A 19,129-nucleotide genomic window follows, 5' to 3' on the forward strand; every position below is an offset into this window, starting at 1 on the left:
ATCATCATTATTGCAAGCCCCCCAATTTTTTTTTTTAAATTTGACTAAAACAAACATTGCAGCTCCAAGCCAACATACTGTAACTACCTAGAATACAGAATAAAGATGATTTGCTCTTACAGCCAACAAACACTGACACCTGAGAAATATATACCAAGGATAAGGTAGCTTTGGGCAACAGACAACACAAGGATGGTAAGTAAAGTAGAGGCCACAACCAATCTGCAAATATATGGTGCCAGAAGCCTTATGGGAAAACTGTATGTACACTGTAAACCCAGAAGTTGTTTTAACTCAAATAAATTAAGTCTCTTTTACATAAAATTGGAGATTTCTAAACAATACTCAACAATGTTGAGTTAGTTGAACATTCATGGGCACATACACATTCAAACTGAGATCTTTGAGTTTAACCAACTTATAATAACTGATAATAGTCTGTTGCCATTGGCAGCCTCTTTTCCATTGGCTTCTGTCACAATCAATTTGCATACTGGGTGTGTCCCCCAATTTCTGGCACTCACCATCAGTGTGTAGTGATTCCTCACAGACTAGGAAACAACAACTCAAGTAAACTGTGAAGATTTAAGTATGATTTGAGTACACTTAAATAGCAAGCATGAAGTGAACTTAACTTGAAAATAACAGTTATAATTGCTTAACTTTTTCAAGGCAACCGGTTTTCTACTTTTTTAAGTAAGATCAACTTATCACATTTTACAGTGTACCAACAGTGTAGAAAGAGCATTGACATGTGTAATACAATAAAGGTTTTCAGGTTGAAGTTCTCTGAACTCATTTTATTGAGTTGCACTGGCCAGTAAATTCACTCAACTTGATAATATTAGTTCTTCTGACTAAAACACAACATCACTTTTTAGAGTGTAACTTTTGGGAAAGAAAGTAACATAATTTCACTTCTCTTGTATTTCCTATAGGTATGCAGTATTGACAATAAAACCACTTGACTTGATTTGACTTGACGTTTTAATGTTATGGCTGATCTGATGTCTTGTGTAACTTATTTACACTTTAAAATATTCTGTTTGCATCTCTCATCATCATTCCTCGGGTAGCCTGAAACATTACTGAACCTATTCAAAGGTTAATGTGCTGCAACACCACCACAGTATTCTCCAACACGTACAGCACGTACCTGTACGTCTTCACTAAGGAAAGTTTCAGAATGCTTAAATTAGCTGCTGTGAATGATTAAATAATGTTTCAGTTCTAGCCAGTGTCCTGAAAACGTGACAAGTTCCTTAAACCATAACATTTACCCAACACAGCGCATAGCTCTGAGTAATAAAAGCACTCTTTTTACTATTTTCTAATAACTTTACTACGTTAAAGGAATGATACTGGAACAAGCTGGCTTTCGGGGGAGGGCGCGAGCTCTCTGTCCCACCACTGTGCAGACAAGTCACGCCCACTTAGCTACGACAGGACAGAAGTGCCCCACCCCCAGCGCGTGCGCTTAGTTTTTTTTGGCCTCCTGTGCTGTGACCAGATCTTATACTCACGGGTGTGGTAGTGGGGGGAAAAGTGTACCTGACTACCCAGGGCCCAAGTAGGGGGAGGGGCCCATGAAAATCATGTTCCTTGTGTACTGCCATGGATAGGGGCCCACTGACATTGAGAGTGTACAGGGCCCAAAATTTGCTGCTACGCCCCTGCTTATACTGACTGATAACCTTAGAGCAAGTGCGATACGCCACTCAGGACACGCCCCCTAGTTTAACTGGGTAACCTTTAAGAAACGCTATGGCTGTAATTGGTTATTATAGGGTGGCATTCCTGGTCCAGTACTATAATTGGCTAACAGCAACCAGACGCTCTTTTTTTTAAATAAAAGATTAAAATGCATAAAGACAAAATTATATTCATCAAGACCAAGCAATGTGTGACCAAAATAAATAGAACAAATATTTAGTAAAAACATATAAAATAAACAAATAAACAATTAATGGATTTGAGTTCAATTGACTGCAATTGAAAAAAAATACAGGAGGACCAGTGAGTTTTTTGGCTTCTTGGTCCCATGACATCGGGTTAAGTAGCTCCTTCATTTTCACTCCATGTTGTCTTTACTTGGATCTCCATAGAAGCACGCACCCAAAGTGCAATTAAGGTGTGTTGCAGTGGACAAACAGCTAATTTAGTAAAAGTGACGGGACTAAAATTACCAGATGAACACGGAGTTCAGTGAAAAACAGTAGATAATTCAGCCTGTAATTTCCTCAGAGGACGTCTGAGAAAAAACACATACATGGTCGTTCTGGACAACAATAAATTCACAAAGGACCCCCCATAAAAGAGAGAATTACCCCAGGACCCCCTGAGAAACTAATGCTGTCCGGATAGGGCTTTAGAAACACTGTGTTACAATATATATAGTTTAAAATATTATGGTAATTTAAATTACATTCGTAAATATAAATGTATCTTTAGCCCTATCCGGCTGAGATTAGTTTCTCAGGGGGAGGGCTGTGAAAAAACTTCACACTTCTACTCAGTGATAAAACTCTTTCATCTGGACTGAAATTGAAAAACAGGAGGACCAGTGAGTTTTTTGGCTTTCTTGGTCAGGACCTAGCGCCTCCATTTCCACTGTTTTATTTACGTAAATCTCTGTAGAAACACTCACCCCAAGTGATTACAGTGCGGGGCAGTGGACAAATAGCTAGAGAGAAACTCAGAGATGTAGATCTGGACACCACTAAAATTTCAGGAGGACCACGGAGTTTAGCATAAAACAGCAGGTACCAAGACAGCAGGCGTTTCGGATCCGGTCCGGGTCCAGTTTGTGATAAAATGAATTTAGCCTGCTTTTCTCAGAGGTCGTCTAAGAAAAACACATACATGGTCGTTCCGGAAAGGAATAAAAACTCAGAGGACCCCCTATAAAAGAGAAAATTACCCCAGGTCCCCCGGAGAAACTAATCCCACTCGGATAGGGCTTAATACTGATAAAATTGGAAATTATGTTTTTTTAAAGTGTCACGTGCGAAAAAGACGCTTTGCTTTCGAACACTCTCCACTGGCCAATCCCAGCGCAGAGGGGGCGGGGCTTGTCTGAATACGGGTGCGGAATGAACCCTAGCGGAGCTGCTTTCTAATGAATGAGCAGGAGCAGGGCTGTGTGGGTCTGTGTCTCTGTGGCTAACTGTGGTTAGCATTAGCAGCGAGGCTGAGCTGCGAGAGGGTCCGGCCTCGCTGTTCTAAAACAGCCATGCGTCTGACTCCGGCACTGTCAGTGTAAACCGGCTCCTGAAGCGGAGAGAAGCCGTCCGTCCTCTCGGGCCGCGGCGCTCCGGTCCTCCCGCTGTAGCTCTGCTGGTTTTCAGGTGAAAATGAAGTTGATCCGCGGTTCTTCTGCCCAGCGGCGCGCGAGCTCAGCCCATGGATATCGCTTCCTCCTTTCGCTTTCAGACATCAGCCCAGCCGATGCACCACTTCCCCTCGATGCGGTAAGCGGAGCCGCCGGGATCAGAGTGGGGTATTAGTACACGCTGATAAGTTGTGGCTGGGGCTGCTGACTCTGAGCCTCAACGTTCACTCGACGTTTCACTGTTTGTTCCCCCGGACAGACTCGGGCGTTACGTAACTGCATACAGTATCATTACTGTAACGTTCTGGCTGTGAATGAGCAGCTTTAACGCAGTGGTGCTGCAATAGTGAAGTAACTGTAAATAATTACCCAGCAAGCACGGTAACGTTGTCAAAACGTTGTGACAGCATATTGCTTTCGTCTCCACAAAGTTAAAGGTGTCTGCTTGGATCTGTGTGTGTTGTCATAACGTTAACATGAAATAAAATTCCCCAGAACGTTGTGGCAACGTTGTATAGCTTTATGGCAACATTTTATGAGGTTGTGACAACGTTGTGACAGCCTGTTTCTTTGTTGCCCACATCGTTATTTGTCTGCTTGGTTCTGTCTATGTTGTCATAACGTTAAAATGAATAAAATGTCCCCAGAACATTGTGACAACGCTGTGACAGCATTGGTCATTGGCGTCTGCTTGGTTCTCTCTATGTGGTCATAACGTTAACATGAATTAAAATTCCCAAGAACATTGTGACAACGTTGTATAGCTTTATGGAAACATTTTATAAGCTTGTGTCAATGCTGTGACAGCAAATTGCTTTGGTCTCCACAAAGTTATAGGCATCTGCTTGGTTCCCTCTGTGTTGCCATAACATTAAAATTAATTAACGCTGTGACAACATTGTATATCTTTCTGGCTATATTTTATGAGGTTGCGACAATGTTGTCACTTATTTCTTTGTTGCACATATCATTATTCATCTGCTTAAAATGTTTTTTGTTTGCTTGGTGCTCTCTGTGTTGTCAGAACTTTAAAACGTACTGATTTAGTCTGAAAGTTGTGACAATGTTAAATAGCTGTTAAAAAGTGACCATTTTTTCTACTTGCAACATTCCTATATGATTTCAAAGAGTGGTGCTGTTTCATGTTGTCTCAAAAAGATTGTCACAACTTTGTTTCAGAGTCATTGTTCAATTAACATTGCCTAAAGTATTATTATATCTATTGGAGATGGAATAAAATGTAATGAAGTTTCATAAACAACATAATTCCCAGTTTGGGTCCAGATTACATTTTTTTTTTCAGTGTCCTCCCAACATCCTCACAACCTCATTGAAGAATCGTTGTGAGATAATCACCAATAGTCGCTATGTTTGTTATGTGGATTGTAAATGTATATATACACATTTATTAGAGACACTTAATACTAAAATTAAGTGGGACACAATTTTCGTCTCCCCATTAGAAAAAGAGGTTTTCAAAGTGCTGGTCCTCAGTACAGATCAAGGGTTAGGGGTTAGTCTTATTTTTCTCCCAGTTCTTTAACCACTGAGCAACCCCTGCCCCAACAGCATCTGAGCACCTAACAGATAGTGCCGTGAACACCAGAACAATAGGTTGCCAGAAAGTTGTAACAATGTAACTGTGTTTGCAGGGAGAGTGTTCTTATTTAAGTCCTATTTAAGTGTAGCTTCTGGTTAATGTTACTCTGACTCTGCATATGTTGTTATTGGAAAAAAGACAGACAAAACCCCTGAGTGGAGAAAGCAGAGGGGGGCATACAGGGTTACATTAGTGCAGGTTGCTTTAACTGGAATGGATTTGATCTAGACGGATGAGTGCGAGAGTGCTTGCGTCAGACCCTGCTGATCAATGACAGCAGTTTTTGCTGAACGTAGAGCTTTTCAGTCCTTGGAGCGCTGAAGCATACAGTGAAAAAAGCACAGTGTTGAAGGAGCAGTAGCCTATTTATGTAACTCCAGATGACACACTGTAGAAAGAAAAATGGCTTGACTCTGGGCTTTTCGCTGCTTTTAACAAACATGGAGGCGAGCTGTTCTTGAAACATATAACATAAGAGTTTAAAAAAGACACATATATCTGCGTTAGACAGATGATTTGATTTGAGTGGCCTTTTTAAATGCTGTGCAAATTCTTTCTGCCCCAACCTCAGGTTAAAAATGGCCGTTTATAGTTGTAAGGAAAATAAATTAAAATATGTATTAAAACTACAATTTAAAGATATGTGTTGAATACTGAACATTTTTTATATAACTTTATTTCTCCCCAATTTACACGGCCATATCACTAGTGATGTCCCAACACAGGAGGGTGAAGACTAGCATATGCCTCCTTTGCTACATGTGAAGTCAGCTACTGCCTCTTTGCGAACTGCTGCTGATGCAGCATTGCCGAGTAGCATCAAAGCGCATTCGGAGGAAAGCGCAGAGACTTGATTCTGATACATCAACTTAACCATTGAAATGATGTAGGGAGAGAGCCCCATCTACCCACCCAGAGAGAGCAAGGCCAGTTGTGCTCTCAGGGCTCCGGTAGCCAATAACACTAAACATTTTAATAACCCAGTAGACCAACATTATACTTTTACCTCAGCATCTATTCTAATTTTGACTTTATCTTAGCAGTGCAATTTTATTCATAAATTTGCCTCAGTAGTCCTGTACTAATCAAACATTAATTTCAGTCCTGCAATAGCTTACTAGAGGCTGTGGTGTGTTTTCGCTTCAATTTATGCCGGCCAGTTTATTTCCTGCCTAGGTTTTGTATTTTAATAGCGTGTTTAAGTCATACCCAAATATCTAAATAACAGATTTGCAATGGAGCTCTCGCTGCTAAATTGGGGCTAAATCCTTGCAGAGTACGGCAGTTTTCCTAGTTTAGCGTTTGTGTGTAGAGAAAATCACTGAAATGTGTTTTGGTGTTTAAGCCGCTATACAACTTGCTTCTGTGTTACATGCTCAGAGTTTATTCTAATTTTAAGTGTTTCGCAGCAGTGCTATTCTGATTATGAATTTACCTCAGCAGTTGTTCACAATTTTATCAATACATTTGCGTTAGAAGTGCTATTGTAATCAAACCTTAACCTCAGTTATGCAATTCTAATAATAAGTTTACCTCAGCAGTGCTGTTCTTATTATGAATTTAACTCAGCAGGGCAATGGCACCCATTAAGTACCCTATTGTCATTAGGGTCAGTTTCCCAGACAGGCATTTTTGTTGTCCAGGACTTTAAACTTTATTCCGTCCCTTGTTGATTTGTCATATTGCAAAGAATATAATTGTATGAAAAATACCCTGAAATGCTGGGATTATTTTAGGATATTATCAATCACCCCTAGTATAATTGATGTACAAATTGGAATCCAGTCAGTTTAGACCACAGTGTTAGTAGAAATAGGTTAATCTCACATAAGAGTAGCTCTTATCAGCAATGTGTCTTCACTATACTCTATACATCTCACTTAGGTACTTGTAACAGAGACTGTTGTTGTTTTAGTTGCAGATTGTCCAGAAAAGAGGAGGTCTGAACATGAGCTTTGAGAAAGCTGCACCTTTTCATCCTCTGTAAAGTATGCTCCGGCAAGCAGAGCGATGCTCTAATAATAGATGCACCTTTTAGTACCACACTCACCAAAAATAACACACAGAGGCAACGTGACACTGTCCGCATGGGCAGCTCTCACAACCTGTTGCTCTCCGCCGGCCTGTGTCACCTTCAGTGCCTCTGATGAGTTAGCAGACTGTTTAGCTTTCTGATGTTGCATTGCATCCGCACTCACAGCCGCATCCGCTGAAAGAACAAAGCAGAAACAGAACAGAGTGTGTGTGTGTGTGTGTGCTGGGAAGTGTTGTGAATGGGTTGGAGCAGACATTCATAAGCCTTAGTTCTTTAACAAAAGAGGATTAGAGTGCTCTTTAATGTTGTGTTTACTAAGGTTTGCATGACTAGTAATTTGTTCTAATCTACTAGTCAATAGCTAAAGCTAAAAGAAACTTCATAGGAGTACAAAGGAGTCCTTAATATAACGGACAAAAGCAGATTGAGTAGCTGTAATACAGCCAAAGGTTCAAAACCAGAGAGAGACTTTATTAAATCATTGGAGCGGTATGTGGATGAGCAGTGTCCTGTTGGAATAGCACATCAGAGTGTGTACGCTGGAAAGGTATATGGACACTGGCTGCAGGGCCCCATTGTTTTTGCTTTTTTTGTCATACTGATATTTTTCAGATTATCAAACAACCTTGAATATGAGACAAGGATAATCTGAATAAATGTAAATGTAAAAAAACACTTTTTAAATAATAATTTTATTTATTAAATGAAAAAATGAAAAAGTATTTGCCCCCTAAACCTAATAACTTGGTTTTGCCACCATTGGCGGCAACAACTGCAAACAAGCTTTACTGATAACTGCACTCAGTCTTTAGCATCTCATTTAGCATTTGACTAGGCCACTCCAAAACCTTCATTTTGTTTTTTAAGCCATTCAGAGGTGGTCTTGTTTGTCTGCTTTGGATCATTGTCCTGCCGCAGAACCCAAGTACAGCTGAGCTTGAGGTCACAAACAGATGACCAAAAATTCTCCTTCAGGATTGCCTGGTAAAAAGCAGAATTCCTGCTTCCATTTATTACACTAAGTTTTCCAGGCCCTGAAGCAGCAAAGCAGCCCCAGACCATTATACTACTAACACCATACTACATGTTCAGTATTATGTTCTTTTTCTTTTCCCATTTGAAGTAATTTCGGTCAGCCGGTCACTCCTGAAAAGGTTCGCCAGTGTTTCATCTTTTCTCCATTTGTGAATAATACCTCTCACTGTGGTCTGTCAGAGTCCCAAAGCCTTAGAAAGGACTTTGTAACGTTTTTCAGACAGATAGATGTCAATAACCTTGGTTCTCATCTGATTTTGAGTTTCTTTAGATTGGGAATTAATGTGCTGCTTTTTGAGATCTTTTAGCTGCTTAAAGTTGTCAGACAGGTTCGATTTAAGTGATTTCTTGATTCTACAGGTCTCGCAGTAATCAGGACTGGTTGTGTTTAGTAGTGAAATTCAACTCTGCTTTCCAAAAAGTGTGATTAATCATAGTTAATTTAATGGGGGGTGGGCAAACACTTTTTTTTTTTTTTTTTTACAAAGGCCTAGATTGGTTTGGATAGTTTTTTTCCCCTTAATAAATGAAATCATCATTTAAAAAGTGCAGTTTTATATTTACTCAGGTCATATTTGTCTGATATTTAAGTTTGTTTAATAATCTGAAAAATGTAAGTATGACAAAAATGCAAAAACAAAATAAATCTGTACAGGGGCAAATAGTTTTTCATGCCACTGTAACTTTGGTCTGTCAAGGTGCCTGTGATGAGAATGATGACAGCATTTAGTCATTTCGGAAGAAATATTGTTATCGTAAAAATACGATGAAATATCGTAAAGTTATTTTAGGGATATATCGCCCACCCCTCTGTTTTCTTTCTGAAAAGGGCATTCTTTTTTGTTGTTGTTTGTAGTGATTGTAATGGGAGGGAGGCAGAGCTGAACTGATGTCCACGTTGTTTTCTGGTTGTGTACTCGGCAGGCTGGTGTCAGAGTTCCCACCCCATACTGCCCAGCTCATATTCAGTCAGGTGAAGATACAGGCAGGAGGCAGTTGATTCAGAGCTGCGGTCTTTGATAGGGGAGGGGGGTTGCTGTAAATACCCAAATCAGAGGAGTTTAGGGTTTCTGATTGGATGCAGTAGAGTAGCTGCTGGTAGTAGACAGGAGTAAAATCCATCCGTCTCCTTGGAAACCAGAGACTGGGCTGCAACACCAGCAGCCTCCATTTTCATAAGGCACGAGGTAAGAGACGGATTCTACACGCCGTCCACAGATTTCAGCTACAGGGAGGAATCACCAGGATTAGACACATGAAGGTAAAGATGCTGGAATAAAAACAGCGGTGAATATTTACTTATAATGTGCATGTGAACTTTAGACAGTGTTGCTTTATACTGTTCTGTATTACTGTAGAATTAAATGATCTTTACATTACATATTATAATATATAATAAAAAAATATGTATATTAGTTTAGAATACATCATTTTATTATTCATTATAATAGATCATGGTGTAATAAAATACTGTTATTTAAAAATACTGTAGTGTTACTAGTGTAGTATTAATATATATTGTTATCTTTGCATAGAAAATTGTATATCCATTCTTGCCATTTTTCAGAATGTGAAGCTGACATGACAGATTTTATTGATAAATTGATCAATAAATATTTTTACATTGACCTCCACTAAAGGTTCACAAGCTTAATTAAGACAATTAAGAAAAAAAGTAAAATTTTTAATGTAATCAGTGTAAAAAGATTGTATGTATTGATTGCTTCATTCATTATAAATGTGTCACTCATAGTGAAGGATGTCTGTGGTCAAATAAAATAAATAAAAATTAATAAAATAAAATATAAAAAAATCAAAATCTGTAAAATGAAGAAGCATTGTTGAATAGTTAAGAAAGGTCTCAGCTATTTATTAATTGATTAACTTAAATACATTATTAATATAGTTAAGACATTATTAAACAGTACCAAATTTTAATGCTTCATTTTTTTTATTCATTAAATTCATTTTTATAATGATTAATAATGTCTTAACTAGTTTCAATGAATAAATAACTGTGAAAGTTTTTCGTAAGTACTGTTAAAACATAAAAAGTAAAAAAAGTCACTTTTTCAGTGATTTTATTTTCATAAATAATTGCAATAAATTATTTTTTTGTAAATTTAAAAGTATCTTATGCCACATATTTACACATCATTTAACATTGTTTCAATTATATACTTTTTAATAATTAAAAACATTCAGACATTGGAATTTTTTTTAAATAACCCATATAAATAAAATAAAACAACAAACTAAAAAAAAAAAGTCAACATACTGGCTCTTTTTCATGTTTATGGGCTCTTCTTACTAAATAAACACAATAGGCAGTATTGAAGTTAGCTAAAATTAATGAGGTTAAGTCTGTATACAATTCGGTAAGTCAGTAATGTATTTTTTTGGGGTGTCTGTACCCACACACATCTCTGATTATCAAGTCATGTGTGTTAATATTGTATTTATTATATAGTTTTTTACTGTGTTTGAGTTGTAAATATACTTCGTACATTAGGCTTTAATGAACTGCCTAAGTTTCTGTAACTTCTGTACAGTTCTGGTTCTGGTGCAGTGGTTTAACTCACTGTAAGTCAATGTAAAAATGTTTTTATTCCTAATCGTTTAGTAGAAATTCACTTGATCCATTCATCATTAAATGTTTGACACAGTGTGAAGGACAGCTTCAATCGATTAAATCTTGAGTAAACGAAAATTGAAAAAATAAATATTTGTTTGTGGCAATTTGTACCAGATTTAATGATCCATAATATGAATAATACCCTTAAGACCCGTAAAATAAAATACATTGATCAGATAAAATGTACCTTGGGTAGATATGTTGTAGCTTGACATGCTTGATGACATTATTTATGTATCAGTTATATTATTTAGTAAGGTTCCATGTGTTCCATCTTCCGAACAGTTTATGCATCTTCTGCTTTCATTTACTGCTGTCTTGGATGTTACAGCATTTAGGAAAGTTGCTCTTGAATTCTGGGATAGCTGTGTAGAATAAACTAGGGTATTGATCAGGAGATACGAAGATCAGAGGCACATTTTGAACACAGTAAATGTTATACACCTGTAATTAAAGCCCGCATGAACTTTGAACCAATTGTGCTTGCTGCTTGTGGCAATTACCTGCTTAATTGCTGTAATTCCAAATTATCTCTTTTTTAATGATCCACTTTGAGAAGCTTTAATTTTTCTGTCTGATTCTAATTTGACCTGATTTCTCATGAAAAGTATTTATTAGAATTGTCACATTAAAGAAGCACTCTGACACATGAAAGCTGTATTTTAGTTGGGTAAACGTGAGCTGATAAGATGATATTCGGGTCAATGGGATTGAGTCACTAGACAGAGGTTTTTTTTTCTGCTGTTTACTTTTTGAGTCATCTGAATGAACTGTATAAATAATGAATGGGATGTAGCTTATGATCTGATGAGCTTTTCTGCTGAAGATGTTTAATGTAATGCTTTTTTTTCCTCTAAGATTGAAGTGCATTTCCTACTATGCATAATGACTGAGGGGTCAGAGTTAATGCATTGTTTATTGTTCTTTCGTGCTTTCACTTTTGCACATTGCTTTGAATTTGTAGCTACGATTGTTATTTGTATCTAAATTGGTTCTCCAAAAAAAAAAAAAATCTTTCATTGGATGTCATTGTAAAATTACATTTTGTACGTTTCTATTGGTCCAGTTCATCATGAGATTTGGACACAATGGACAGACCAGCTGGTAGATAAGATTTAAGTGGAACAACTATCAGATACCATCCTTTTCCCTCTGTTAAATTAAGCTGTTAGGAATACATTTGCCTCAATGAACTTAAATAACTGTCAAAATAACAACACACTCAAACTGGGAAACAAATATTCTTTGTCTCCTTTTGTACAACTGATTAAATATTAAATGGACATGAGCTTAAAGTGGAAATCCGTATTAAAGCAGAAGCATTTCTGAGTGGAGAAGGAATAAAATATTGTGTTTAATAGTACCAGTTTGCTGAACGACCATCCCTGCTAAGCCTAATATAATAATTATAGAAACTGGGGTCTCGGCTCGCTTTTTGCAGGAATTCTTCTGGCCATGTTACACATCTTTACATACTTTCGTCACATGTACAGCCTCTAAAAGAGGATCCGGCTTAGTTTTACTGAACATAGGTGGCAGGTGAAGCTATGGAGACTTTAGAAGGGGAAATTCAGACTTCATTAGTTAATTCACACATAGTGAAACCAAAGAAACAAAGGAGTGAAGTTTCTGACTGAGCATGCTCTCTCTCTCTCTGACTGAACATAACCTGGAATCGGATTCATCTGCTCTAAAAGGAGATCGCATCACACCCGCCCAGTTTAAAATGATTCTTCCGCATGCTCTGTGCAATTACCCATTCTCACCAGGGAGTACCCTTCATCCCAAATCTTACGGACATCAGCTTGAATTGTTTTTGCTGACTTCGTATGGTAGACTGTCATAGGTGAAGGTTAATGTTTGCATCTCTTTAACTGTTATTTATTAAAGTTCATTATATTTTAAGATGGAGTAACTGCACTAGTATATATAATGATTCAAGCTGTATACATCATAAATGGTCTTAAACTTCTAAAAAATTTATTGTAATCATGATTAGCCTATTTGTACATTTTACTTTGTATTAAACACTTTTGAAACTTCAGTGAGTGAGGAAACAGATTACTCCTAAACCTGTTCTAAATTCAGACCCTGCTTTGTGGTTTTTATCTGATATCATCTACCGGTCTGCCTGCAGCGCTGCACCGGACGAGAGAGAGAGAGAGAGAGAGAGAGCTCATTTTAACGGAAGTTTTAAAGAATCACATAACCACTCAGGAGAAACTTAAAACACAGTGTTGAGGCTCTGAAGTGCAGCTCGATCATACAGACATCCGAGTATTATACACAAGATCAATCTGAATCGATGTAGCTCTGAAACTGTATCTGTCGTTATTGCAGAAAGCATGACCTCCGTAACTGAGATGACTTTAGTCTAAAGAGAAAACTGTTCTTTTGTCCCTTATACTTATGAGTGAAAAGTAAAATGTCTTTTAGGACAAAATGTGTGCATTAAAAAAGTTACTTGTGTTGAGATAACGATTGTGAGTAAGGTAGTATTGAATTTGTTCGGCCTGTAAAGAATTATTCTGTGATATCAGGAAGTATTGTAAAAAAATATATATATGATAAGGGCAATATGATAATAATTATTAGGATATTAGGTATTAGGATATAGGGGTAGCAATTCTATATATTGTGATACTGTAAGCAATTTTAGGAAAGCTGTCAGAATAAAAAAAAAAAAAACACCATAGTGCCATATACTGTTTATGTCTAATAAAAGCAATGTATCTCCCCTTTTTCTGTTTTTAGTTTCCCCCATCATTTGAACCATGTAGCTGCCCTGTACACTATTTAAACAACTTAGTGTTGAATAATCCAATAGAAATGTTCTAAAATTATGTATGAATTGCACCTTATGTATGAATTGTACCAGTAATGCCACTTCACTAAAGTGCAGGAGTTACTGTTTAGTTCTCCAGCACCGAGACTCGAGCCTGGAGCATTGTTAGAATTAGCCGCTAATCGTTAGCTCTTTCACCGTTCGGAGGTGAATATGATCGGCCTGTAGCCTACTACTAGCCCCGGCCAGCACTGCTGGAGCTGCGCTAGCATTAGCCGCTAACCACTAGCTCTTTCGTCATTCAGTGGTGAATATTATCGGTCTGTAGTCTGCTGCTAACCCCGACAAGCACTGCTGGAGCAGTATTACCATTAGCCGCTAACTGTGCTAAGCGCTAGCTCTTTCGCCATTTAGAGATAAGTGTCATCGCCCTGTAGCCTACTGCTAACCTAGGCTAGCATTGCTAAAGCAGTATTAGTCTCTAAGAGCTAGCTCTTTCCCCGTTAAAAGGTGAGTATAACAGACTGCAGTCTGCGCATTTACTGTTGTGGTCAGGTGGTGTTTACAAGCACTAACCACAGCTAGCTCCAGCAGTTAGCTGCTAATTCTAATGCTAAGTCCATTCAGCACACCTTTTGTATGAAAATAGACCATAAAATAGACTTTCATTGATAGTGTGCCTTATAATCCAGTGTGCCTTATAGTGTGAAAATACTGACTGTAGATAACCAAGCATATTGTTTTCAGAAAAAAAAGTTTTTTTTTTTTTTTTTTTTTTTTTTTTTTTTTTTTACTTTTTTTCCACTTTGAATAGTGTGCTGGGAGCTCATCCTCTCCTTCAGGGAGCAAAATGTTTTCACTAGAACACTATAAACAAATCGGCACACTTACACAATCACACACCCATGTTCAGATCTCCTTTTAAGATTCTTAAGGCTATATGAGCTGACGGTGATTTTACTGCAGAGTCTGTGGAATGCAGGGGGGAGCAGAGGGTAATTATAATTGATCTCTATACCGCTGTTTCTCCACAAGCTGCACTGGTTAAAGGGGTCAGCTCCAGCTTATTATCGAGAACGATTATAGTGGGGGTCCTGGAGGGCAGTGAGAAGGTGAGGATGGCCAGCTCGCCTTTTGATCAGGTCCAAAATAGACTTTATCTGACTTTTGGCCTCATTTATCAAGATCATCCCCAGTTTTTTCTGGTCGTAGGAAATTTGTTCTTGAGGAAGGTCATACATAACATTCTGCCTCATCTTTGTGCTGTTTTTAAAACACAGAAATGTTCCCAGTTCTGCTTTTATAATGATGGATCCCATTGTCCCAAGAAATAAAACTGACATTGGTAAATTGCAATTAATTAAGTAATTGTCCTTCTACTAACATCCACTTTTTCATGTTCTTTATGAAATACAATAGGTCTCTCTGAGTTGTATATGCATGCTGCACATTAAACTGTTTCCCAGAATCCATTGTCTGCAGTAGCTAGTAAAAGAAAATATTCAGAAATATATTGTGCAAATAACACATCAGTGTTATATGCTTTTCTCAGTAATTTAGAGCTAAGGAACACTAGAATATATGTTAGAATTTGTCTATGGAACACCAACTGCAAAGTACATTTGAGATAGGTAGGTGTATGTTTAGAACAGTTCTGTTTACACTGGTTAGAAGTAAAAAAATCCAATCTGCATTTTTACTGGACGTGGACTACCCACCTCGGTGTTTACATAGGATCTCCGGTGGATTTGGTGTTTCACAGAGACTCTAAGACTAGATCAGTGGCTGAACTGCACTTAGCAGGGCATTACACATGTTGTAAAGTAACATATGACATTAGAAAGACTGGTATTAGTGTAGAAATGTCTTTATTTTAAAAAGTTTCTACCTGTTATCTGTCTCGATGCCTCCTGGTGTCACAATGCTGTTCAAGCCTTACTTGAACTGCCAACATCTGTATATGTTGTAAGGTGTTATCTTGTGAGTAGAATTTAAATACATCTCATCATCAGGAACATCACTTTTAACTTTTACTAAAGGTACTGGAATGAGTTCAATCTCTTAGTTCAATCTTTCAGTGCTCTACAGCTCAGTACTGGGGGATTTACACACCTTTTGCCAACACTTGATTTTGGGCATAGTGGCCCTGGGTAATGCAGATGCATGTTATGCATCTTTAATTTATTATTTTTTGTCTTTCCAGTTCCCATTTTATGGATTCTGATATGGACTATGAGAGGCCAAATGTCGAGACCATCAAGTGTGTGGTTGTCGGAGACAACGCAGTGGGGAAGACCCGGCTCATCTGTGCCCGGGCCTGCAATGCCACCCTAACCCAGTATCAGCTATTGGCCACACATGTGCCCACGGTCTGGGCCATAGACCAGTACAGAGTGTGCCAAGAGGTGAGGAACTTCTTTCAGCGTACCATAATGCATGGAATATAGACATTAAGCCACACAGCGTTTACCTGGTCTCGTTGTTAATCATGGATGTGTTGTGAAGCTGTTGCGTACAGTTACTCGGGTAAATCTCCATGCATGTGATAGGTGTGTTTCTCCAACCAGGTTCTAGAGCGTTCTCGGGATGTGGTGGATGACGTCAGTGTGTCTTTACGACTCTGGGACACTTTCGGAGACCATCACAAGGACCGACGCTTTGCTTACGGCAGGTCAGTGCTACTTAAACTTTACAAAATACTGTGCTTTCATAGGAGTTACCAAATGATTTCTAGCTATTATTAAAAAAGCACATAATTAGATTGCAACACTGTCACATTAATCAATGAATGATAAAATGTTAACAAGATGTTTTTGGAACTTGTGGAGTGGATATGCTTTGAGCTACATCTACACTCATCAAAAAAAAAGAGTCCAGAAGAAATCAACTGACAGGAATAAAACTTAAGGGGTAGTCATGTCTCGGAGTGACTGCAAATTGCAGCATTTCTGAATGTACACCCTGATACACTATTCCAACAGTATGATGCTCATCCACACACTGCTGCTGTTTTAAGAGATTGCATTGAAAACACTGACACTTTGCCATGGGCAGCTGCATCAACACATCTATCCTCAAATGAAATGTGTGTAATGCTATTGGATGAGCAATCAATTCCTCCACCTCAACTGCTAAAGCTACAGAAAATGTGGAAATATTAAAGCTGTATGGGATGAATTATCAGAGGACACCTCTAGGAGCCTCTTGAATTCTACTCCAAAATTTTTGGCATGCATATGTGTAATTCAATAAATATGAAGAAAATAACTTCCCAGTTGTTAACCTTTATCTTTCAACCCAACAACTATTTTTGCAATGATTTCTTTAACAATAAGTGAATAATTTTACATTTTTTCATTTCTTTTTTTTGTTTTGCAGGTCTGATGTAGTGGTGCTCTGCTTCTCCATCGCAAACCCAAACTCTCTGCATCATGTGCGGACCATGTGGTACCCTGAAATTAAGCACTTCTGCCCCAGAGCCCCAGTCATCCTGGTGGGCTGCCAGCTGGATCTTAGATATGCTGATCTTGAGGCGGTCAACAGGGCCCGTCGCCCGCTGGCCAGGTGAGACCATCTCCTTTTACATTGTTATTTTCTGGTGCAGGTACTCATGCTGACAGCTTCAGTGCATCTGTGTTTACTACTAAAAGTAGTCAAATAAGCTTTTGCTGTACTTATTCCCTCATAGTAAAGGCTATACTATTAACATAGCTCAGCAAAAATCTGATTTTACAATTTTTTCTTTCAACTCTTAATCTTAAAGATGGCTAGCAGTATTACTTTTACTCCTCTGACATACTTTCTCAAATGGTAAATAAATCAATAAAAGATTTTATTACTTGATCTTGTAGTTATACATTTGGACACTTTAAGACAACATTTGTGGGAAGATAATGTCTAATTACTTGTTTACTGAATTATTCTTTATCACTTAATTGAGGATAGTTAAAAACTGGTCCTCCCAGTGACTATGGAAAACATAGAAGCTGTGGTTCCATTATCTCCTGTTGTATAGAAATGAAGCCAAAATGTTTTCTATGTTGTTGAATTTGCACCCAGTGCAGTATAGACAGGGTCGATGCAAACTCACCTACTCGTTTGACAGACATGCCTCTTTTATCCAGACATAGAATCTCAAAGGATCTTCATAAGGTAACAGTGTAGCCTAAAAAAACAGATGCAGAGCAAAATTTCCATTGGGTGCCCAATAAGTAGGGCTGCACGATTTGGGCAAAATATAGAATTGTGATTTTTCCACAGAATATTGCTGGTTTACAATTCGTTTAAATTTCTATTAAATATAATTATAAACTTTTTTTCCACATAAAATATTCCCAGGGTTCTTTGATTAAAGGGATAGTTCGGTATTTTTGACATGAGTCTGTATGGCATCATCATAACCAGTGTCGTGCATCCACACTGACTTACCCCCCACAGCGTCCTGTGAGCCGAGTTCTTGTCCAGTTTAGGTCAAAGCGAAAGTAGTCCGGCATGTTTGCTGGGGTCAGAAAAATAACTCCTTTTTCTTCCCAAAGCAGTACGTGTTCAAAAGAGTGATTTATTTACATCACAAAAAACTAACCCTGCAAAAGTCACGCCTCGTAAATCACTTGGGTCCTACTTTCTCTCATTTCGTATCAGTGCGCGTCATTCTGACAGCGAGCTGCGCACGCGCCAACAAGCGAGAAGTAAACAAAGCGACCCAAACACGTAGGCTAGCTGTCAGGTTGCAGCGCTGCGCGCATTGATATGGTCAGTGTGGATGCACGACACTGGTTATGATGATGCCATACAGACTCATGTCAAAAATACAGAACTATCCCTTTAAATGCAGTTGTCAGTTTTATTTTTAAATTTCAAGGAACAGCTAAAATAAAAAATGCAAAAGGTAGCGTCCTTTCAAATCGTGATTTCATTTGAAAAGTGATTAATCGTTCAGCCCAACCAATAACTGTTATGTTTAAACAGTAAATGTATTTTATTACCAATGTACATTTCCATCAAATTACAGTACCAGCTCTGTGTCAGCGCTTTTTTCTGAGATCATCCGAGGCAGTTAAACATGGTGCAGTTTAACCCCCAAGCACACACCAGTAAAGATTAAAAGGTAAATCAAATAGTATTTGGACCTGGTCCAGATACTATTTAGTAGGCGAGAGTATAGGCAAGGCATATACAACAGTCATTCAAAGTGCTTTACAAATTAAAAATTGTATAGTAAATACACAGAGAAGTCAAATTAAAAAACATGTAAAAGCATAACAGTAAAAATAGAAATAAAAACTAAAATAAGAATAACGCATGATTGATTCAAACATAATTAAAACAAAGAGAAGTAAAATTAAAAACATGTAAAAGAACAACAAGGAATTGAAAATAAAAATAAAATAAGAATAAAGCCTGAATAAAACATGACACATGACACAAGTATCATGTTGTACAAATGATACAAAAATAGCACATCTAACTATACTAAGAAAATAAATACCTTCATGTAGAGTGTCTGTTAATAAAATCAACAGCACAATACCAAATGTATCATGATTAATAGCATGATTATCTAGCTAGTTGTCTGACAGCTTGACTACAATTTAACTACTCCATGTTCCAGCCAAGGCTGTCAGTCACTTCCTTCCTAATTGTAATAACACCTTCTTATGATACAATAAAATAAAGTTTACAAACATTTTTGAGGGAAAATATTGTGC

General features: G+C 37.8%; 1 protein-coding gene across 1 annotated transcript in view; it reads left to right on the forward strand.

The window, feature by feature from the left end:
* The first annotated feature begins 3,101 nt into the window (after window positions 1–3,101).
* The window catches only part of LOC103034624 (rho-related BTB domain-containing protein 2), a 35,733-nt gene continuing 19,705 nt past the window's right edge, over window positions 3,102–19,129 (forward strand). Inside the window, exons 1-4 of the mRNA XM_007235479.4 lie at window positions 3,102–3,470; window positions 15,625–15,826; window positions 15,989–16,092; window positions 16,800–16,985. Coding sequence (XP_007235541.1) covers window positions 3,403–3,470; window positions 15,625–15,826; window positions 15,989–16,092; window positions 16,800–16,985 — 560 coding nt within the window. The 5' untranslated portion in view covers window positions 3,102–3,402. The remainder of the gene's footprint in view (window positions 3,471–15,624; window positions 15,827–15,988; window positions 16,093–16,799; window positions 16,986–19,129) is intronic.

This window comes from Astyanax mexicanus, chromosome 12 (genome assembly GCF_023375975.1).
Source record: "Astyanax mexicanus isolate ESR-SI-001 chromosome 12, AstMex3_surface, whole genome shotgun sequence".
Lineage (NCBI taxonomy): Eukaryota > Metazoa > Chordata > Actinopteri > Characiformes > Acestrorhamphidae > Astyanax > Astyanax mexicanus.